This window comes from Haemaphysalis longicornis, unplaced genomic scaffold, assembly GCF_048455015.1.
Source record: "Haemaphysalis longicornis isolate Haplotype H1 unplaced genomic scaffold, Haemaphysalis longicornis Haplotype H1 scaffold_9, whole genome shotgun sequence".
Lineage (NCBI taxonomy): Eukaryota > Metazoa > Arthropoda > Arachnida > Ixodida > Ixodidae > Haemaphysalis > Haemaphysalis longicornis.
The window spans coordinates 156,143,130-156,167,838 of NW_027526460.1; the positions used below are offsets into that span (position 1 = coordinate 156,143,130).

At 46.3% G+C, this 24,709-nt stretch overlaps 1 protein-coding gene across 1 annotated transcript; it reads left to right on the forward strand.

The window, feature by feature from the left end:
* The first annotated feature begins 254 nt into the window (after window positions 1–254).
* Window positions 255–18,554, forward strand: LOC144153509 (putative defense protein 1). The gene is made up of 4 exons (XM_077685141.1): window positions 255–357; window positions 1,038–1,262; window positions 17,304–17,514; window positions 18,491–18,554. The coding sequence occupies exons 2-4, from the start codon at window positions 1,058–1,060 to the stop codon at window positions 18,552–18,554; spliced, it is 480 nt and encodes a 159-aa protein (XP_077541267.1). The 5' UTR covers window positions 255–357; window positions 1,038–1,057.
* Window positions 18,555–24,709: the final 6,155 nt, after the last annotated feature.

Consider the following 24,709-nt stretch of genomic DNA (forward strand, 5'->3'; position numbering starts at 1 on the left):
AGTTCTGCCCCAACCATTCGTAACTATACTAAAATGTAGGTTTTGTTGGAAGTTGCTTTTTCTCTCCATCTAAGACACCCATCACAAGATGTACGCAGGTGTACGCAAAACCGGCGAATTTTGACCAGTCTATCACCAAAAGTTCGAAACTTGTTTAATCAGCTCTGCCCGATGTGCTAGGACAGTTCGGGAAAAAAGCCTCGCCGGGCTGGGGCGATGGCGCATGCGTAGTTGTGTCTGTTACAGAAGAGTCTGTTTAGCGTTCGGTAGAAGCAATAGAGAGTTCTTGCATAGCGCATAGGCTACCCTAAGCTAGGAACCGCGGGTTCCGGAACCCGATTGCGCCTGCGCGGGAAGGTACGGCGACGAAGGCCACCTCTCACTGGAACGAATGTGCGAGTTCGGTGAAGCGGGCAGACCGTCATTGCGGAACGAACGCACACATGTCCAGTGGGATGTCTGTATCCGTCACCCCTAGCGCAGCGTACCCTAATCGTTATGCTAAAACTTTCTAGTGACTTGTCCCTTCATATGGCACATTGGTGTATGCGGAGAAACCCTGTATCACTTTGCCATTTTTACGTTAGAGCGCTGTTGTCCATTTTCAGCTTATCATTCATTAGAATAGGAGAGTTCTGAGAATTTTGCCGCAGATAAAAGAATAAAACCCCTCTTGTTGTAAAGAAATGACCTGCAGTCATCCTGTCTGAAAACCCATGTTGCTATTGGGCATCGCTCCAATGACGTCGGAATGACAACGGAAATTTTTTACCGCAAGAACTGGTGACGTAGAAAAACGTACGTGACGGAAGCTCTACTCGAGAGCCTTTGGCTTATAACCACGCCTTACACGTTGACCGCGACAACTGCTTCCTGTGTTCATGCATCCAGAGCTAACATATAACGCAAGTGCTAGGAAGGGTTCTTGTTATGGCCGCTTTAAACGGGGCTTCAGTAGCAGCTATAATGTTATAGAACGCCTAAGATTCCCGCTGGGCTGTTATTATTGGCGTTACGAATTGTATTTTCCCTTACAGGTTTGTGAGCAGAAACGATCATGGCTTGTCTCGGTTTGCCTCTGCTGGTGCTGCTGTCTTCGGCTGCCACCATGGCGTTTCCTGACGGGGCTCCGGAAATGGCCTGCGACCCCTTCTACGACCAGCGCCCCGCCCACGCGGCTGCAGTTCCCCTGGAAGCGAAGATGTCCCCTTACCGGCTGGTCCAGGACAAGGTGCACTTTGCGCCCAACGATAGCGTCAAAGGTGCCCACTGCAAACGTTTCCTGAGATCACGCATTAGTTCCATTCCAGCGAGACTGTGTTCCTCGGAAGCTTCACGCTTACAGGGTATACCACGCTCGCCTTAGTGAACTGCTGTTGAATAATTATACCATCCGGGGATCTGCAACGTGCACAAAAATTTCGGCTCACGGCCATTCCCGTCCTTCCCCTCCATGAGAGCGAGGGCCGCCACGGCCAGAATCGAACCCTCGTCTTCGGACTGAGCAGCGTAAAGCTTTAGTCATTGCGCAACCAAGGTTGGCCCAGGCGCACATTTCCGAGCAGCGTCCCATCGTTTGCTTTCTCCTGGCTTCTCTTTCTCCATGCGCATCGACTTCCATCCTCCGCTTTCCTGCTCGGTTTATCTTCGGTGGGCTCTTCGTTCCCTTTGTTAACCCTTAGCGGAACGCCGCCACTACTACCGCTGCCATACGCTAACACTACGGCGGCGGGTGCCGGGATCTGAGGGAAGAGGCGCCCATGCCAGGCGGAGCCCACGCATTAGGTCCGGTTAAGGGCGACCTCAAATTTTACAGTTCAACCGCAGACTGATTGATTGTACGCTTTAACACTCCGACGCGACGCAGGCGATGAGGCGCGCTGTAGTGGAGGGCTCCGGATTAATTTTGACCACCTGGGGAACTTTAACTTGCACCCAAATCTCGTACAGACACCCGCAGACCGGCGCACGCACTTAGACGCACATGCACGCACACATACAAGCACACTCGCACGCACGCACGCACGCACGCACAGACAGACAGACAGAGAGACAGAGAGACAGACACCCACTCACGCACGCGCACATACAGACGCATAGTCAGAGACAGACACGGGTACGCGGATGCGCACGCACGCATACAGCTTCGGTAGGCGGCCTGGCTGAAAAGCGCCGTTTGAGCAGTCAGCGACAGCGCGGCAAAATTGAGAGCTACGCGAGAGGGACGTGCAAACGACAGGACGAATTAAAAAAACTGATGAAGCTTTCATTAAGTCGCGAAAGGCTTGAAACCCTGAACCCTGCAGCGAAGCTGCAGGGTTTCTATTTACGTGAGCCCAGAAGGAAACATAACTACGAAACTTTTTAACACCCTTTAAGGTGCTAGAAGGGTGCACTCAACATTTTGCACCCTTTTTGCACCTTTTAGGGACGAAAACATTGCTCCGGCACCCAATCATGAGGGTGCAACAAATTAAAGGGTGTAAATCTTAACATTTTTGCACCCTTTAAGGTGCTATAAGGGTGTACTGAACATTTTGCACCCTTTTTGCACCTTTTAAGCGCCCAAATATTGCTCGGGCACCCCACATCGAGGGTGCCAAAATTGAGGGGTGTAATCAACAGTTTCAAAGGGTGTTACGACCGTTAAAGGGGTGCTAAAAAGTATTTCTTCTCGATTGGGATGTTATCACTGCACCCTATCGTTAGGGTGCCTAAAAGAACGGTGAGTGAATACAAGCATGCAAAATTGCACAAAAACAGGCTGAATGTTTAAACCGCACATTGCACTATTTCACCTCCCGTTGAGAGGTTTAAATATGAACTCTCCACATAGACCAGGGGAAATGCTCTAAAATTGCTGTTCGTAATATGAACAAAACGTGCTGAATGTTTAAATTCCAATGCACTAATCTACTTCTTCGAGTGTATCACAAGGTTCGTTTCGATGTCTGGGTGCACGGGAAGGGAAGGCTACAAAATGCCTCTTGTAGTCCTATAAATAAAACTTTTACGCGAGGCATCGGTGTCCTCAACGAAATCAAATTTACCTAAGAATTTGTTCCCGTATTATTATGCCCCGGGCAAAAAGTCCAACAAGACTTTCTCGTTGGTCTCACAGCACGCCTGTGGGGCCAATACGAAGTTCTGTCGGCACTCTATCGTTCCAATATCCTAGTCTTCCAACAGGGAGTTTAACCTTGATGGCGTTTGTGGGGCCAATAAGAAGCTATGTCGGCACTCTATCGTCCCAACAGCGTAGTCTTCCAACAGGGAGTTTAACCGTGATGGCGTTTACCGGCTCACCAACACGATCAGTGAATGCCAACAGACGCCTTGTTCGTAATCAGCGGCGCGAGCGCGCCATCAGACAGAACCGACAGACGCCCTGAAAGTGGTTTTTAAGGCCTAAACAGCAGCGTCTATGTCGGGCATAGACGCTAGACGTCAACGTTTGTGTTCTGAATTTTCCCTTCAATAAGTAAGAGTCATACGGAGGATAACATAACGATGTGAAGATATGCTTTGGTTCATACCACGGCAAGCACAATCGGTTGTGGCTGCAGCCGATTGGTTGCTCTTCGTCCACAACAAACTGAATCAGCTGTATAGCTTTGTTCGAGGGCGTGTATGCAGGGGTTCTATCTTCCTTTTTTACGCAGGCCGACGGTGGCGGTCGTGTAAAATCATTTTCGCTCGTCGCTGCCGTACTGCCTACCTGTTTACTGTACATATTACGTCGCCGCCACCGCATGCTTCGGTCGCTTTCTAATAATCCCCACTTGTTACAAACTCAGATGTTTTCGCACTGTTACCAGTCATTTTACACGACGGGTTTGATGCGCCTGACATGCCAGGAGTGACATCGCTTGTAGTATTAGCGCGACGTTGCTTGTCTGCAAGACGGTGCCGGACAAACAAGCGTTATCAACGCCGTAATTCTAACAGCACATTCCATTTATTTCGTGGCTACCGTGGCTTGCACAGGAAAGGTCGGGTTGACTGCGATAGCTTTTCTTGAGTCAAATAAGGGAGCTTTGGCTCAATCGCTTGCAGCGCTAGCAATGCGGCCTCGTCTGCAAGACCGGTGCGTGAGAAACACGCGTTAGGACATCCAAAATTTCAAAAATGCAGCATAAACTAAATACAAGCGACAATATTCGTTGACACCTTACGTACGCCATGCTAGCGTAAAAGCAGTAAGCGCCTATTTTTCTGCATGCGTAGAGCTGCTATTGTGTAAGACGAATACCCTACAATCATCTGATGTGATCCTGTATATATCTCTGTAAATAAAGTTTTTTGTTTATCCAAAAAAAAAACCGCCCGCCGACATAGCTGAGTGTTAACGCGTCCGTTTACTGTTTTGTAGGTCAATGGTTCGATTCCTCGACGAACCTGTTTTTTTTTAGGTCAGGGTTTTATTACCTCTTTTTTATACGACCAGGGTGAGCGCCTGTTGCTTGCTTTCTATCACGCCGACATTTACCGCCCAAAGTAGCTCAAGTAGCTCCAAAACCCAAACTAGCTCGTTTTCTCGCACCTTCTCCTTTAAGAAGCCCGCCTTGAAAACAAAACCAAAACAAACGTCAAAACCTCTTTTCAATATCAGTATATATGTCAATTACTTTATGTGTATTCAATTTTTGTGTTTAAAAACCTTAAATTTAGGTTATAAACACATTTCAGACTTTGAAAGCAGAAGGATAATTACCAACATTACAATACTAACACCATTTTCGTCAAACATAGAGGTGCTGCATTTCAAGTCTGGCAACTATCTCTCACTTTTTGTGTGTTTTTTCATTGCGTTTTGTGCCCAGTGTTTGCTGGCGTCATTTGATTAGTTTTATCTATTTCAAGCTTAAATCATAGTTATAAAAGCTTTATGGGTGATGTCTACCCTTCCAACTTACGCGTGTGTTGAACATGGGGACCCCGGAAGAACGATCATCGCAGCATAAAATACTGCGCGTCAAAAGTCGATCACATTGTATCTGAACAAAGCGTGTCCCGGAGATGAAGACGACAGTGAAGGAGAATTGTACGGTAGAAACATCGTTTTTGCTCGGGTAAGTACGCATTTTTTATTATTCTGTATATTGGTTGGAACGAGTTCTGGTGTTTATGGGTCAGTAATTCGCTAGACCCCCATCTCGTTTGCTCTGAGAGCCTACGTGAGTTAGTATACTTGTTTGGCGCCCAGTCCACCGTTTCCGCAGAAGTCAGTATCAATTTACGCTGAAGCTAGACCTTGGCTACGGTGCTCGCGCTGTGGTACACGGCTGCTAATAATTTCACATCACGCAAGGCTCTTTAACACCGGGGCGTTTGTTTATGTGTCTCTCAAACAGTGCCTTTGCGGTTGCAGATCGCAGTCGCAATTTCGCGTGAGTGGCACAACGCTGTGATTAGTCCTCCCTCGTGAATACCCGCGGTATACCAAGAAATAACTTGAACAGGAGGTTCCCTGGAAGTGCATGTGAAAAAGCGTACACTTGATTCCTTGGCTGGCGTCTCGTAGGTGTTGTGAAATCCCCCCCCCCCCCCCTACACGAATTCCGTGCAGTGCGCTTCGCAGCTATTGCGCTCGCGAGACCGGCGACCGTACGCCTCGCGGTCTTCGGGCCGCGAAGAATTCACATACGTGCAAATTGAAGGTGAAATGCGCGCATGTGGCCTCGCAGGGAGTTCGCTAGTCTCGAGGTAGTGGGGGAGATTTCACAACGCCTACAAGGCGCCTGCCGATTCCGTCAGAGTGGCTCTCGGGAAGTCTGGGGCATGATATCAGAGGCATATGTATTGTTTAAATTAGTGCAAAAAATTGAGCGAATTCGCAAGTTCTCATTTTCGCAAAACCGCAGGCCATACAGAGACTAACAAGAAAGCTGTAGGCACTCACTCAACTCGATTTATATTGGAGAATTGAACGTGCAGATACAAGTCAGACATTGAAATGGAGGAGCCTCAACTATCACACAGCAGTTCCGATTGAAAGCAAGGGATAAGCTGCTAGCAAGCGTTCCATGCAAATTAGCTCAGCAGTGAGCTTTGCATATATCACGCATACCCCACTCACAATACCTGCGGGTCTACTAAATACATTCTTACTGTGACCTAAATTTCACTTGGGGTGTTCTGGGAATGTTCTTATTAGTGCCTTGGAAATTACTGTCTTTAAACGATTAAAAATCTACTTGATGTAAGCATTCGTGCTTTGTGTGTGCTCTTCTTGTATTTCAACAAGTGTCAGCACACTCACAGATTACGCACCTGCAGGTGCTGCTGCTCGCTGTCCTGGGTCAGCTGCCTTCCAGTCCAGTTTCAAAGGCTTTGCCAGGGCCTCCCTTGGCCAACCGACACTGCACCTGCTGTACCCAAGTACTGCCTGGCCTTTCGTTGGTGCTCTGTACGCTTTGCTGCCAGGAATGGTCATTCATCCATCATCTGGCCGCTTGGACCACCCGTTCATAAGTCAGCGCATTTGCTCGACACATCGGTCCAGGCACTGCTGCCATATCGGTGCACCCACCGATTATGTACTTTCAGGTTAGTTATTGCATGTTGTGGAACCTGCCATGATGTATACCTGTTAGGAGTGCTGTGGCTTGTGATTATCTGAAACATTTTCATGAAGCAGTGCTGTGCGTTTGGAGCGTGTCATTGCTTAGCAGAGATATTGAAGAGAATCTGTGGCCGATGTCTAAAGGGCAAGAAGAGAAATTGAGCTGACTTTGAAGCAAGTATTCGTATGTAATCAAGCCAAGCAAACATTTAGGATCTTTCGATATGGTTTTGAACTTGCAATACAAACTGGTCTACTTCAGATCATACTGGTATTAATCAAACTATACCGAAAAGTACATCCCGCAGTCTGTAGAATTCTGGCAGCGCTTTTTTCGCAGTCTCTCATGAAAGGCACTATTCTCAATGATTGGAAGATAGTCGAGGTAGCACCAATCTTTAAATCAGGAGGCGGTACTTCACCATTAAATTTCCCTAACACGTACCACATGCAAGCTGAGGAAACAATTCATCCACTCCCAGGTCGCTAATTATTTATAAAATAACAATATCACATTCGAATATCACCACGGTTTTCACAAGGGTTACTTGAGAAACACAACTTTCAGGATTTCTTCACAATCTACATTGATCCATTGACGCAGGCTTGCAAACTGCGGTAGTTTTTCTCGATTTTTCTAAAGCATTCAATCGCATTGCACACCACAGACTACTTCCCAAACTTCACCCTAATGTCCTCACTTGAGTGAAAGATTTTCATTCTTCTCAAATGCAGTTTACTTCTAATAACTATATACTTCTTTTGCTCGTGCCACTTTGTTGTCTCCCCAGGCAGGTTGCTTGGTCCTGTCTATCTTCCATGTTGCATATCCTGCCATGTAGGTCTCATTTGCAGATGTTGTAATTTATCACACAATTTCTTTCAACTACTACCATCAATACTTTCAGTCTGATCTTAACACAATTAACTCCTGGTGCTGCAAATGGCTAATGTCGCTTATCTCTAAAACAAAGTGCATGACTTTAACGGTGGCAAGTCTCGAATTGTAAATACTTACTTCATTAACAACAGCCTGATTACCTCTTGAGACAAAGGTGTTTTGGTAGGCCGGTAGGGGAGGGGGGATTGCATGGTGGATTTCAAAAGGTAGATCGATTGGGAAAATAAGACGTGTGATTAATATTTTCATTTGCACTCCAAAACTCGCTTTATTTCATATGTTTAACCCACTGCAGTATCTAGGGTGGTGCGCTGTGGAGGCGAATGTCGGTTAGATACCGCTTGGTGTGGCCGCTTTTCAGATGGAGGCAACACGTAAAGACGCCCGTGTTTTGAGATTTCGGTGCGCACAAAAATACGCAGGTGGTCAAAATTAATGCGAAGCCTTCCCCTACAGTGCTCCCCATATATCAACTGTAGCTTTGGCGTGTTAAACCACAGTTTGTTTTCATATTTTTGGTATATTACCAGCTGCTGTAGCAGGTGCAACATAAAAGTGAAATTATACATGTTTCCAAGACCTAAATATAAAGGTCATATTGGAGTGCGCTTATGCGTCTATCTCATAGCAGTAGTCAAAGGTTATATACTCTAGTGCAGGTTAAGAACGGCAATGGCTCATGTAGTGTAGTCCAGTGTTTGACGGAATGCCGTGTAGGCAGGTAAAAGCATTATTGCAATGATGAAACGTAGGTCACTGACCAAGTCAAGAAAGCCATTTAACGGTTTGGTGCTTGTTCACGGTGAGCATGTGTCGTGGAAAACGAAGCTATATATTGGGCATTACACGGCGCAATGCGTTTGCATGGATATGGTGCAGATTGCCATCCATTATGTTGATAATGTTGGGCGTCGTCTGAACAATGAGGGACTCGAGCAGTAATCGAGAAGAGATAGATTGCACTCAGTTGTCAGTAATTTTAGTCGACCACGTTTCCCATCCTCTCACGGTGCTCTGCCAGTGGATTTGTTTTTGCATGGCCCTTGTTCACTTCGTTCCAGTGCTGCGTTGATCTTCTGTGCAGATTGCCCGTTTCGCCAATGTACACTGATTTGCATTCAGCGCATGGAATCTAATAAACAACACCCGGAAGCTTGGAGCGTGAGAGGGGGTCTTTCACGCTGACAATGTCAGAACGCAGCTTGCTAGTGGGCAAATGCACGATGTATGCACTGCGTTTCTTGAAAATGTGTGCGAGAGTTTCACCGATGTGTGGGACATAGCTAATTGCTGCACGTTTTGATGCAGTCCTTGTGGCTGCCTAAAGCATTATATTCAGAAAGAAGCGAAGAGGGCGACTAGCAGGAATCCGCATTGACATTAGCAGGCAGAAGCGTCCACAAGGCCTGTGTCAAAACGTGCTGCAATTCTCGTCCTACACATCAATCAAGCTTTTGCACGCATTTTCAAGAAACACATTGTGCACATCGTGCACGTGCCCACTAGCAAGCTATGTTCTGACATTGTCAGCATGAAAGACCCCCTTTCACGCTTCAAGCTTCCAGGTGTTGTTTATGTTTTGAACGAAAAAAGTGCCATTTAAAGGTGACACGTCCTTCCTTGCCGATTTCTGATGCCTGATTGTTCAGTTTGTTCAGTTTGTGGGGATAAGTTTAGCAGATTGCTCACATGTCTAACCTGTATTTGTGCTTGAGCAGTCAAACGCTGATGTTAGCAGTGAAGTAGGTGAAAATTGCAGTTTGATTGCAGTTGTGTGCAGATTACCTACATTGTGTTAATTCGTAGAAAAGCAAAATTGAGGTAACCCTGCTAACTGTTCCGCATTGCAGCATTTTATTATGCGAACGTTACGGAGTTCAGCTGCTTGTTAAAGGTGAAATAAACAGTGGTACAAAAAGAAGAGCATCTACTAAACAGAAATATCTTCACAATCGCAGGATGCCAACGGTCCGCATACCAACTTGTGTCCTGCATCGTTTCTGCTGGCTGGAGCAGCTCATGGAGCATTTTCCAGCTTCTCAAAGTTTGTGGTCAAGCGGTCCTCCAAGTGAAAGATGCCGCAGAGGGATCTTTTGTTTTAATGCCACAAATTTTACGTGCTCAGCAGCAACTTTACTAGTAAGGCTTTTTAAATATTCATCACCCAAGAGGGCATGTTACCTTCGTCTTCGGTGGAGTGTGTCTGCACTCAGGTTATTTGTGACAGAAACAAGTGGACCACGTCGTGAGAGTCATTGAGGCCTTGTTGATTGTGCATGCTTCTGAAATGACATTTTTATTCGGCTGAATACTTTCCAAATATTACGATTTGTGAACAAATTATGGTAAAAGTCATGATTAGTTGTACTACAGTGCAGGAAGGAAATGCCAAAATACGTTTTAAGCGCCTCTGATATTTCAGATCGTTGGCTGGTGAGCAATAAAACAAAACTGAAATTTTTTAAAAGTAAAATCAAATATTCGTTGTCACCAGTGCATGACCATAGTAAAAGCTATCTAGTCACCAAATTTAGAATTAGACACGAAATGTCAAGAAAAAATAGGGAAATAAACTAGACAGCTCACTACAATAAACCAATTCGTAAAATTCCTCAATGTCTATAAAGTGATGATTTAGGCAGCTTAGTTAAGATGTCAGTGGTTTTACACACCCAACTTGCAGGGAAGCACATGAGCTCTCAATATTAACATGTTTTTAGTGAAGACCGTCTTCCTTCATTAAGCTGCTTTGCACATTGATGCCAGTCTGATAAATATAGTCCTGAATTTTTGTTATGATCAATCTTTGTATGGGAACCATATATTTTTATATGATGTCGCTGTGTATTTTTGAAACTGTATCTAGTCACTAATTCCAATTTGTTGTGGTCAGGTTTTTTTCAACTAATTCGTAGCTTTTTTAACAATTTTGGTATATTTTGTGGTCCTAAAGGAATGCCTCATTGCATGTTTAGCCTATGTAGTGTTGAAAGCAGACATTTCGCTTCAAAGTGGAATGTCGGGCTAGCAACAAGGTACTTCGCGTGCTGCTCACTTTCATTCATGCCATTATTTTTTATATTATCGTTTAAAATAAAAGCCAACCAATTTGCTGTCATTTTAAATTTGTCACCTACTTTATACTTTTTTTTTCAACTTTCTGTAAGGATTGACTATCCATATTTTTATGATACCAAGGCGTTGGACTGGGCTAGCTGGTACATGTTTCAATGGATGAAACACCATAGGAAAACCCAGGACACAGAAGAGAACGACGGGACAAACTTGTGCCGTCATTCTGTTTTAACTGTTTCCTGTGTTTACCACCGGTTTTTTATGCATTCAAACATTTTTTATGAGTTTGTTGAACAGTGATTAGTTTAGAAGCTCAAACAATTTTTGGTTGCGAGGGCTCCCTGTAGCATTTATATAAGTGCCCTCTGCTCTTTTTTTGAGCCAATACCCCATCACCAGTCTTCATAAGGTGGTCTTTTGTAGAAATTAAGTTGAAATAAATATTTGTTTGCATTGCTTTACATGTTTTGAAAGAATTTCGTGTTCATTCTTGTTTCTTTCAACCCTGTTTCAGAATCCTGCTTAAGGCATTTCCTCTGTTATTTTTTTCAGAACCAGGAAGGGTGCTCATCCTCGGTTCTTGCTGAAGCAGCAGTATCCACACTTCACACGTGAGCTCTGAACACACAGTAATTATGGTATGAAACATTCTACCAGTATAAGCTTGCTTTGTAGAGGTCATTGTAGATGTCAAAGCTCTTGACAGCGTAGTCCAATGTCTGGTGCAACGGGCAATGTCTACAACTTGTAAAAATTAATTTTGTGGCTACAATGTTTGAGATCATTTGAAAATGCACGTCAACTACTATTTAGAATCGCTGTCTAAATTGGCAGCCATTTTCCTGGTGGATGCAGAAAGTGAAAAAGCGCATGTGTAGAGATTTCAGTGCAGCTTAAATGTCCCAAATTTGCTAAAGCTAATCCAAAGCCCTCCTTGTGGTGCACTCCATATCCCATGTACAGTTTTGTGTAAAAACAGCTAAAAATTTATGATCAATTTAAACTTATTTTAGTGTTTTTAAATGCAAATATTCTCAGTTTAAGCTGCCGTATTTAGAGTAAAATATTTTGTAACAATTATATAGCTGCCAAAGGTTTACAGAAAAACTTTTTGCTTTGGGCTATGCATCTTCTTATCAAAAGAAAAATGTTGTTAAGAAAGGCAGAAGAAACCCAAATATGGAAATTAGCAAACCCTAAAGCTGCGGATAGACTGAATGTTTTGTAGAGAATCTTTTGCTAATTTCAGTTCTAGTCATTTCTAAAAAGTCTATCGACGTAGAATGCTTGCCGTGAGGCTCCTCGTAATACTAGCCAAAACTAATGGGCCCTGGCTGTTGGCTTTTCATTTGCAACAGTGACAAATGACCCCACATCCACCGGCAGGGACATAATGCAAGGCACCATGTACAAGCTAGCCTCATGATCAAATAATGTTTTCTGAACACTGACATTACATTTCAACCATGGGCTTCACCAGGGAACTTGTATGCATTGTTCTGTGATGTTTGCAGTTCTTGTTATTGCTATGTGGGGTCATTTAGTCTAAAAGTATGCTTATAAAACTCCATATACCACCAAGCCTTGCAAGTGCTGTACCATATGAATATTTTTTCGTAAAGCAAAAAGAATAATGCAAACTAAAATAAATGGCTTGGGTACCCAACTTTTATAAGTAGATTATGAGCCACAGTACAGAGGGAACTATATTATGAGCCGCATTACGGAGGAAACTATACATTTTGCATTTGGTCTTCCTTCATATTGAACCTTCCTGCTCAGCTCAAGAATAAGGCACTAAACATTGCAGGTCGCTACCTTGATTGGAAGTTTGATGCAATACTGAGAAGCCAAGGGTTTTAAGGTTCAAGGAAGTTTTGTGTGGTTGAAGTGTTGCACACCTAATTGCTTTCACTGCACAGTATGGTTAGGCTGTGCAGTGAAGCTCGAAGGATGTGTACTGCAGTTCGGCAAAATGAACAAATAAATGGTTTTTTACGAAGTTTTGGATAATCAACTACCTCTAAAGGTATAACTCTGTACTTAAATGGGGCTCCTGACTCTTTAAATTGATGTTTTAACAATTGGTGACACAAGTTCAAGGAAATTATCAGCTGACGTTGAGCTTCAATGGAATGTCTCACAGAACCGAGCTTGGAAAGCACGAATGTTTCATACCATAATCGTGTGTGATATTGTGCAATATGTGGTCTCACACCTGCTGCGCCATTTGTGAACCGGGGATGACACACCCTTTTTGTACCCCTTTAGGTGGGTGCTTTTGCAGAAGATGCTCCTACAGATTGGGGTTATGTAGCACCCTAGGATACTTTTAGGTCGAAAAGGGTGTTATAAGGCACCTGTCTTCTGGGGTGCTTCACAAAGGGTGCTTCTGCGGCGACAAAATCCAAGCACCCTAAAGGGCGTAAAATATTCAGTTTTTAGGGTGCTCCTGCGGCGACAAGCTGAAGCACCCTTTTGGGCGTAAAATGTTTTAGTGTGTACGCATTTGTGGAAGTTTGAAATTGTTCGTTTATATGTTCCGTCGTCGCTTTGCGCTTTGTTAGTAGCAATCGTCGTCATATGCATGGATATCGTTGTGTTCTTCACGCCAAGCATTGCATGCGTGAGAGCGCAGAGCGCAGTGGCGAGCGGCGTCGCGTACGTGTACGACGCATGCACGCCGTTCCCCGAGTCGCGTCGCGGTTCCGTTGAGCAGGCGTTTTGGCAACTATGGCATTGTTGGCAGCAAAGCACCGCGAGCAACCCCTCGGGACTTTCTCCTTTTAAATGCAGAGCATTTCAGTAACTCACGATGTCACCCGCGTTGACGTCCGTAGTCGCAGTCCGCACTCCTCCCCCTGGGACACTATATAAAAAAAATACTATCCGGCGCCAGGTTTCGATCCCTCAACCCTGCGGGCGGAGCGCAATGTACATGGTACTCTACCCACTGCGCCACAAACCCGACACAGAATGGGACGCTACGAACGCGCCTTATATCGTTGACTCATTCAAATTACTGCTGACGAGCGCTCTCTCGTCAGCAGTTGCCACAAGTGCAACAACATTAGCGTAACGCAAACTACTTAACGTCGTGCGCCCCTGGAAATGCTCTGCATTTGATCGTGCCCCTCACGAGGGGGATGTTTTCCTAACGGAATACTACCCAACGTCTAGCGGGCATGTGGCGCATTCTGGTGGCCAGTTTCCATACCACATGTCCTCAAAAGCCTTTCAGTAGGTGCGCTCGAATCGTGGCGCGATAATTGAAATATCTGAATCAAACATTCAATATGCGATGCATTCAAGTATCTTATAAAATTTCATACAAATTGCATACAAATTGATTTTTTTATTCTCGTAAAGCCACTGCGCTAGCCTGGGGCGTTCTGGTCGCTGCGAGGCATGTGCAAACGAGCGCTCGTGATTTTCGCGCTCATCGGGGTTTTCGCCATTTAATTTTTTTTTTGCTGAAGCCACTGCGCGTGCTGGGGACGGTCAGAAAGAATAGCGTACGCTGTTTACGCAGGGCTGCGTACGGTATTCGGAAACTTTCTAGTGCTTCGCGACGTCTCGGCATAAAACCCTCTCCCTCACACTTTCGCCATACTTTTCTCCTCCGCTTTCCTGCTCGTTCTATCACGTGTGTTCCGTTCCCCCTTAAAGGGACACTGAAGTGAATTTGTCAAGCTCCCGTTTTTGCTTGCACTGCGTAGACTGGCTCAAATTAGCACACTTTTCATCGTTTATCCGGTTGACAAATCGGTAATTATTTTACAAAGCGCGAAAGAAGAAAAACTACCATGCGCGGTTTGCGGCGGCTGCACCAACTAAGGCTGTGACGTTGGGAGGAGGGGCGCCGTGATTGGACGATGCCAAGATTAGCAATCACACAAGTTTCGGTTTCGGTTTCTGTTCTATAAAACATAACCAATTGCGTTGTTGGATGGACATTCTCAATATCTCAGTAATCATCGTACCGCGCTTCTGCCATGTCGGCTGTAAAATGCACAAGATAAGCCTCCCAGGACGGCATGTAGTCGTAGCATTCACTGGCCGAGACCTACGCAGTGCATTAACGCCCTCCGCGTACCCGCAGACGCCCAAATGTCATGCGCTTTTCCCCCATATTTGGAGCTTGCCTCCCTCATGTCTGTATCGTAAAAAGCGTGTTCGCACCAGGCCAAGGGTCTGTGCATTCTGGCCTGTGCCCACTGCCTGCAAGCAGTCGGTGCTTATGGCAACAGCACGCCAACGAGAAATCGCTAGCGCGCCAGTGCCAGCCTGCGCGCGTTTTGTGAACTAGTTCGTGTAGCCATGAACGTTGTGGCCCAAAAAAAGGTGAACTCAATGTAGAAAACATCAGCGGAAAACAAAAAAGTTAACTTACAAAAAAAAAGCACGTACCCGCGGGGATTCGAACTCGTGACTTGCAAAACATTTGCGGTGACATACCTAACGCCCCAGACCACTGAGCCACTTTTTTCTTTATTGCCTGCTTTGGCACATACAGAACACAGACATTCATTCACAGACAGCCGTCAACCTGACTTTGGTTGACGTCATGTGTTTAAAAGTCCCTTAGGTGTACCAACGATTCCATGTCTGCAAGACATTCGGGCGGATTCGACACATATTTTTGATTTTCCACGTATTCACTCATTGCCTCTCTAAAATACTGTCTCGCGCTTCGCGCATCGATGTCAGAGTACCTTGCGGCCGTTCTTGCTTTCCAAATAGAGCTCAATCCAACAAGCATGATCAGGCCGTAAGGCATACCATCTTGGTTTTCAACAGGCAAGTACCGTATGCCTTAGGCATCCACAGGCAGATCCTTTTTCAGAGTTCGTTGGAGCACATCCCACAGGAACACAGCATCCCAACAATCGATGAATACATGCTCAATAGTTTCAGCTGTTTTGCATATGATACAGTCAATTCCCCATGGAACGAACAAGTCTTTTTCTGCCATCCAGGTCTTAACAGAGAGGGTTCCAGTATGCAGTTTGAAGAAAAAAGTCTTTACGCTTGGGGGTACCTGCATACGCTTAACTCTTTTAAGCGCATCTTTACCCCTACCTGCTCTATAAATCAACCGGTACATTGGTTCAGGGAGGACTACATCACACACGTCTTTATACAACTTTTTCCTATTTACTTGACACAAGTATTCCCAAGAAAATCGAACAGCCAAGAAACGGCATGACAGTACAACTTCTCTCATAAAACCATGCAGGCCGCCAGGTATAACCTTGGACGTGACTATAATATCCGGTAACGCTCTACCCAAGCGCAATTGACAGATAGTTCTTAACGTTGGGTCCTTAACATCGCGGAGAAACAAGAAACGGTTTACAATTTGACGTACAAACAAATGTGCTAGTCCCAAACCTCCGTCCCTGACTCTACGAAACAGGTTTGTCCGGCTTGTCCGCTCCCAGTTTGACCCCCATATAAACACAGCGAATACACGATGCAGTCTTTGAACATTTGCTCGGGAACAGTGAAGAACCTGAAGGACATACCACAGTCTGCCAGACCACTGAGCCACGGAGCGGGACGCGAAGGCCTTGCTAATATAGGGTATATATTGTATAACCGGTTTACACTTTTATTTAGTTTTGGCATTTCAAGCAGCTTAGGTGACTATTTGTTGTACTGCGATCGTGCAGTAAGCGTCGCACGAGTTTCCACAGTAGCTCACGTCTAGCAATTGCATTTCTTAGACGTAAAAGCGTTCGCAGATGCGCAGTCGTGCTGCTGACCGCTGTGCTTGTTCGCCCAGCACAAAAAAGTGCTTCCCGCGCCCTAGTTTTACGCTGTACGGTAAAAATATCAGTTGATTTTATTTCCTTAGTACCTATATTGACTTCGCTGACTCTTCTCCCGCCTTCAAGAGGCCTTTTATTTTCCTACTGGCGTACCAGTCAGCGAAGCGTCGCATGTGCGCTTGTGCAGCGCTTGTGTGAAGCGACCTTGACTTGGAGCTAGATACAGTGTACAAACAAACCAAGTAAAGAAAGGCACATTCTTCCATTCACAAACCTGTCCTGGCTTAGTTTCAACTAAGCGAACGAATTGCGACCAAGCAATTTTTTTTAACCTCCTTGATTGCGACGACCCGCCGGCGGCCGGCGGACGAAACGCTGGGCCGACTGACTCTGTCCATCGCCTCCTTGCTCTGTCGGCCGGGGAGCCGTGCAGTAGCGCAGCCGTGGCGCAGCCAAGCTCATCCCCTCCTGACGTCACACGAAAACGCCACAGAAAATGGGCGAGCGTAAAGAGAGGAGGACAGCATTTTCGAATTAGTTTTTCTACTAAATAAAATCGCGTAAACGCGCCTAGAGTGGTCGAAACATGGCCTGGGGACTCCGGACTACAATTTGCGCTAGTAATCCCGCAATGTTTACATATCACTTCAGTGTCCCTTTAAAACAGAGGTCCAGGCGGTTAATTGCCGCCCCCTAAAAAATTCTGCTTTTGTAAAAGACTACATTCAGGGGGGGGGGGGGGGGGGGGGCTACTCGAAAGAAATCGGCTTAGCAAAGGCGTGACAGATTTTTTTTTTCCGGCAATTGGCCAGGTGACGTGAGACTTGGCAGCCGATGACGTTATCTACCAGATGTCCTCCTTCCTTTTTTTAACGTTAACAATGGCGGCCGAAATGATTGAAAGCACACTCACGCGAAAAACGTGTTCACTTTGGAACACGCCCGGCCTTGTAAGCTTTGGATGAGCCTTTCCTCCTACTTGGTACAGTGACCCTGTACACGGTGGGCAAGCCCTTCCGCGGCTTCAACCTGAAGGCCATGGACGAGCAGGGCCAGGCGGTGGGCCGCTTCGAGCCCGGCGCCGGATACAAGACCCTGAGCCGATGCTCTGCCGCCACGCACGACAGCAGGGCGGACAAGGAGCGCGTCGACATGCACTGGCTGGCACAGGCCGACCGAGCCGGACGAGTGCGCTTCAAGTGAGTGGCGCTCGCCCTGGTCGCCTCGAGACTCCGGTGGCTGGCAGGGTTTGGTGAATTGGGCGTGTAGAGTGCGGTGAGGTTACTGGGGCATGCCTTATGCCGTATACAGTAGAAAGAGGCGGCGTAATTTGCAATGAACGTCGACATTGCTTTGCGATACTTTTGCTTTCTCTTTTTGCCTGCATGGTAGCATGGAATACATGTTTCATAATTAGCGCTAGTGCCCCTGAGATTAACTTTGTGTGTAGCGATTGAGTTCGTCTTGTGTTCAGATATCAAATGTATTTATAAAAACAAGCACGACTACATAGAGTAAAGCAAGACAGCTGACGAGCTTCAGTGGAGCTGATCACGGCTGTCGCAGTCGCACTACCGTTGCCTCTAATGACGACGTCCTTGCAGCCGATACAGGCGCTGCTGAAGATTAAGGATGCCGCTTAAAGGGGCACTTAGATGGGATATTCGTGTAGTGTGCTTTTCGGTGCTCTGGGTGCCTACCAGCCTACTAACCGTAGAAAAGTTGATTAGATGGTCGATCACAGCGTAGATATTTTTTACAGCCTCGTTCATTCGTATCAGTTTAATTGTCGGCGAAACAAACACTGAGGCGCCCGTAACGACACGAGGACGCACTTGGTGTCCCAAACATTAAAATTGAGTTAAAATATATTATACCAATTTCTTACCGTTGAAACACCGCGGGAATTATCACCCTACAGAAAGTAAGCTTGTATGATAGTTATTTCAGTTTGACATTTTGTGTCAGCACACCTTTAATAGTTGGGCAAGCAGTGTGAACTACCCTAAAATATATTTTATGGTTCCCGCACATTACGGGGTTCTTGAGCAGCCACAAATCACTGTGTCGTGTTATATGATGCATCTGTATTTTTTTTTTCGGGAATCCAGTGTAATACCGGTTCATCTTTCCCGTAAGCTTCCTAAAGCAGCTTTTGGTTTCATTTATTTTCAGTGCCACTGTGGTTCACAAGTACTACGAGTTCTACATGAACCTGACCAGCACACTCCAGCACTAACTGGCCTTGCAATCTTATTGAATAAACTCCACCATCCTGCGTCGCATATCCTCGTTCGCCAACACCTTTCACAACCGACGAGCCGAGAAATGTTACGGTACGCGGTCTACTGCAACCACAAAGCTGCTCGCATTGTTGCTGGGTGGCGCATCTCAGTGGCGGAATACACATCAACGTAAGCCTGCTGGCTCTGTTTTTCTTATAGAAAAACGCTTTCGACTCTGTGGAGCCACCACCGAAAAACGTACACAGCCGGGATAGAACTCCCGTTCTCATGAAATGCAAGTCTCTAGAACTGGTTCACCTCCACTGCAACGTTTCTCGACAACCCTTCCCTTGTAATGTTACGTCACACTTTGTCCACAGAACGGTACCCATTATGTTATGCGAAAAGAATACATGATTCTGTTTGGCGTCTGCATCAGCCAAATGGCTCCAAAATGACGGACTTGGAAAAGAGTCAAACTAAAAGTAATTTGTTTTGGACAGAACGCTAGCAAAATTTGGGGCTGGATGGGAATTGTACGCCGGGCTCTGCAATGCGTTGCGCAGCAAGAATCGTGGCGCTCCTTTTGCTTTGTGATCTAAGCTGTACAGGTAGACCTAGTGAACTCGTTGTGCAATTCTAATGGGAAACAGCAACAAGTTGAATATGCAGTAGGACCTACGAGCTTGACGCTGCTTACCATGATATTAAAGGGACTCAGCAATACTTCCGATAAGCGCTTTCACTCTTTCGCGTCTGGGAACACTGCCAAAGCCATAGTCTGGCTATAGTTACGCCACTACGGGGCGGCATTAAGTGATTTGCTTGTCGCAGCAAATACGCCCAAGGTCTGTTTCTGCTTTGTTCTTGTGGATTTCTTGTTAAAGGAGCTATCGAATGCGTTCATCGCTGTAACTGAAGGAAAGTCGGCCAATACCTGCTACACTTCTGTAATTACATAATTCCAGCGGTCGAAGAATGGCATGACCAGCAAAGAGAGAAAAAAGTTTGGCGCAAGTTTCTAGGTTATCTTACGGACATACAGCAGTAATGTTTGGCTGAGGTAATTTGCGACTTCTAATGTAACAACTGGATGTGTTAGTTGGCTGCTTTCTGCGAACATTTGGGATTTTTTTTAAGAAACGTGAAAAAGTGTTGCAGGGTCCCTGTAAGCCTCCCTTCAGGGTACCTAGTATGAATGAAGGCGTCACCATATGGCCACCCAGGTGGGTTGTCCAGTGACGCGAACACCCGCCAGCAGAGGCTCACGACCGATGCGATAATCCCCATATGGCTGCGATGTTTACATTCCCAACCAAAATTCTCACATTTGGTTGACTCATCAGAAGAGCCTAAGGGTTCTGGGGCTTTTTGTCGGATCCCACATCTTTATGCGTTGCTGTAACATCTCGCCTGCCAATGAACGATAGGATGTGAAAAGAAGCGCACTCGAGCATACAGGTTGTGCAGCCCAAATACCGTTGACGTGTTCATACGGCAAACTGTAAAGTGCGTGATTGGCCGAGTGATTTGACATACAACACAGCTCTGTATTTGTGTCTGCTCAGGGCATCGCTACACTATCAGTGCATCGCTACAAAGTTTTACTGACGCTGTTTTTTTTTTCAGCCGAAGCACCAACCAGAGACCTCACGAACTTGTGGAAGCAAATAATATCGAGAAAAGGGCCACTCATTTTCTCAAAGATGCATTTGTGAGTTCCCATGCCGAGAAGTTATCTTGTATACACGACATCTGTACTCCAACCATGTGATACCTGCGCATGCAGCAACTCATGTGTACACGTACACTTATGTTTATTTGAACATACTGATTAGAACAGCACTTGAATCGTCCTTTTTTGTTGTTTTTATTATTCTATGATTTCTTTGTGGCTGGAAGTGTACGCTGAGTGCGTGCAGGCCCATACTCAGAATGTGACCAGACTGTTGGGAGAAGACTTCAGTACCTCACCAATCTTGAATATGTTCTCATGCTCATGAGAATGCACACAAAGTGTACATTTATTGTCCGCACACAAAATAAGCCCTCTACTTACGAGCCCATAATTAATGTAGGGGTATGGGTTCACGGATATGCTACTTGAGTTCGTATACTGAGAAACAAATATGTATGCATGTCTGTTATCGCGTACCTACGAGTACGTGTTAAATATGAGTACGAGTATTTGGTAAATGAGTTCTCTTTGTAATGTGTCGTATATCAGAAATGAAGTCGTCACCAAAACCGCAATGTGTACTCCCGTCCACCGAGCACCTGTCGCTGTTCGCTTTTAAAAAACACCTTCCCGCCTAAAGATTACTGATCCGCGGCACGCCTTTTCTCTTAAAAAACAAAACCCAATTCCTCGGGGTGCGCAGGTCAGCTAAGGCGCTTTGAGGGCGAAAGATTGGCGATGCTTATTACCAACTTCTTTCGTGCTGCATGGTGTTTGCGTCTCTTTCGTCGCTTTCCTTTCTTGGTCCTTTGCCGGTAATTACTTCGACGGACTTCTTTTCTGCTGCATCGTGTTTACGCCCTTTCTTCGCTCATGTTTGGTGGTCTCCAGGAGCGGATTACGCCGGCAAGCAGGCTGATGATGATGGCTGCATTTTAATGGCGCAAGGCCAACTGGGGCAAAGAGCGCCAAAAAAAAGATGGTTAGCTACCACATATTAAAGTCAATAATAGAAGTGAATAGCACCAGAAGTAAAAACAAATAAAGACAATGAGGATGGCTGGTGTAGAGGGCCAGGTTGTGATTATGCATGGTACGATATGAGATTCAGAAATTTAACTTCTGATAGATAATTAAAAACACGTTTGATAGTAAACATTGGTTCATCGCCTAAGAAGTGCGATGGGTGGAGTGGGATTTGTTGTCTGTAGATTTCTGGAAAGTGTTTGCGTCGTGTGGTGTGAAGTGCCTTGCATGTTATTAGTATGTGCACTACGGATAGGGCCTCTCCGCACCTGCCGCACTGGGGTCTAGGAGATCCCGTCAGCAGATACGAGTGAGTTGCATGCGTGTGCCCCATCCGTAGCCTAGCCAAAGCGACTTCTGTGTTTCTGTTGTGTGAGTCAGCTGGGTACCGTCCCAAGTGTGGCTTTATTACATGTAGTTTGTTGTCTGTCTGTTCGTTCCAGTGTGTTTGCCATGTTCTGCGCAGATGTTGTCTTATGTGTGGCTTGAGGTCTGTATATGGTACGCTTGTTATGTCTACAGTGTTCCTGAGTGCAGCAGCACCGGCCCTCTCGTCTGCCACATAGTTAACCACATAGTTAAACTTGTATTCAACACTATCATGTCGGTGTATGCGGAGAAGCATCGGCTGCTCCTCTGCTGGGTCCCAGGACACGCTGGGATCGCTGGGAACGAGTTGGCAGGCAAGCAGGCTGTCACAAGTCACAGATTGCCTAGAATCTGGGTTATACGCGGCTGGTGTCACCTGTTGTACTCACGTGCCATCACGTTAAGATGTCATGCGGCTTACGCTATTCAATGTGTTTTACGCTTGCCATTCATATTTTGCTGATTTTGCGAAGCGGGCAGATAATCCCCTTAGAGGTGTTGATTCCTGGCCAGTTGTCCCGATGGGTGTGTGCCTCGAAGGAAGGAACACCAACAACGACAACAACTTTTGTTCTACAGATTTCAACGTGCGGCGATCGCTGCGGCGTTAGGGCGATGCATAGGGCTCCTGCTGTCATGGCACGGGTTCAAATACCATCTGATTGAGCCTGTGTTTTTATTTGCCCTTTCCGGGGTGGCCATTTTGTTCACCGGACAACAAAAATACCAGCGAAGATGGTTTTTTGACAGAATTGGGCACGGCAAGATTTCCCCGCATTCGCAAAAAAAGCGTGGGGAAAGGGACGCTCGGGGTAGCAGATATGATTTTGTCGTAGATTGCGAAATTTAAATTTGCTGTCCGGGATGATGACCAGTTTTATTTTGTCTTGGTGTGTGTTGAGGAACTGGGCCGCGGGCTATGGCACCGCTCAGAACGCCTTTTATTCCACCTCTTCTCTAACCACTGATGGTGATAGTCCCAAGCTCGTCTTCTTTCCTCAACACACTCCCGCCCGGGACAATGATTGGTGACCACACACATGCACAGGACCCGCGCAGGAAATATCACAAATATAAATAACAGCCAGTTCAGCATCCTGGTTGTGATTCGTTGAGCCGGTCGGTCTCAGGTCGTGAGTTGCTTCCTTTTCCACCGGTGCTTTGAGGAGTGATGTAGCTTCCTTGTACGGGTTCTGTTTAGCGCTGGCAGGGAAAGTCCAATAACACTCGGTTCCGGAGTAGGAGTTAGATAGCGGGTGATCTTGGGTCGAGGTTCTTTGGAACACCAGATTGATTGAGATTTTTCGTGATTCAGCGGCCGTTTTCGTCGGTAAGAGTGCATAGTACTTTTGGACACTTGGTCTAGCTTGCTCCTGCAAGCTTCCTTTGTGGCTGCGGGCTCCTCTTCGCCATCCTCAGTGAACATTGTGGAGTGGCTGATGGCGAGGAAGCGATGATGAGCAAGCAGGTCATTGCTGGCATTAAGTTGACACCCGGTGCGTCGGTAGCCGTCCTGTTCTTCCGGTTCGCCGTAGCCGCCAGGATCGTAGGGGAACTCACCCTGCTCGGGCTGTCGCCTCAGACTGACGAGCTCAGTCTTGTTCCCGCGGCAGGCACGCACGTAGCCAGTGCCGGGCGGCAGGGATGGTAGCTGCTCACATGTGACCACTCGTCGTGCGTGCACATCATGATCGCGAACTCCGCCCCCATGCACTGTAAACGCAAACTAGCCGGAAATGGAGTTTTAATCAAGTAATGTGCCCTGAAAAGTACCTATAGCAAAAAATGTACTCCCTAGGCATGATCTAAAGAAGTGGACGAACCTCCATGGTAGAACCGTTGCCCATCCGGGTAGCAAAAGGGAGGATTTAGAACGACTTAACACCATTTGTGAGATGGCGTTCCGTTCCTTGTATACTACCACGTCCACAATAAACGCCCTATCTGAGGTAATCATCTCAAGCGGGCGGTCGCCATGTTAGTCTTCTGTTGTCTCCGTGCACCAGCACTTCAACCGTGGCCTAATGCTAATTAGAACGAGTAAGCAGGACGCGACGGTTGCACGCAGCTACAAAACCAATACCGTACGTATACCCGTATAGATGCTTCAACCAGCGCGATCACAGGCAGAGAGCGCGGCCGTGTTGTCTCAATCTGTTTATTTTGGCGATAGGTGTTGTCAAACTCTGCTGCTAACGAAGATGCAGTTCTCGCCGTTGCAAACAATTGCAATGTTCATCTGCTTCGCTTGCTTGCGCATACATAGACGATTTAAATTCTCGTGCCAGCGCGCCAACGCACCCGACTGCAGCGACTTAACTTGCCCTGGCGGCACGACTGGCTGCCCGGATGTAAACAACTATCAACGCAGCGCGGCCGGTGACTCGGCGCGGCCGGAGCTTCAAGCCTCACCTTGGGCCGTCGTTTTTTCTTATTTGTGAAGGACTAGTAGTGCCATTTGGTGGAAAGATTTTCATGTGCCCCTGTCACACGAGGAACGGCCGCAAACAGCATTTGGATACGGCGACAGGTGTGGACAGCTCGCTGGTAAGTGGTCTTTCATCAGTCGATGCGTTTGTCAAACGTTTGGATAGGGTTAACAGCGAAGTACCCGGGTACCCGTGCCGCTCACAGCTCGTACACGCACGGGCAAAGAAAAAAGCGCACACTCGTATTATTTTACTTGTTTGTGGGTTTTGGGGTATGCGTTCGCATTCTTTTGTAGGCCGGTTTGTAACAGGGCATTCCAGATGAAATCGTTTGTCGCGCGCGGCGTCGTTTCAAAGCAACGTGACGGTTACTTCGTGCTGGCGAAAATCAGCGAGTCAGACGGAAGCGGGAAGGAAGGTAGAGAGATCGGGAAAGAGGGCGCTAATATACAAAAGAAAGCGTAATGCAAGACGAGAAATATATCACAACCCGCCTGCATTTCTCCGAACTTCAGGACAGAGCCGCACACGGGTACGTTGTCACAAACTCGAGCGTACGACGTCTAAAAGTACCGTATATATTTTTTTTTTTTTTCATTTTTCAACGTGACCTGAGCCACTTATCTTCTCATTGCCGCGCATGCAGACCTGATTGTGTCCCTGTGTT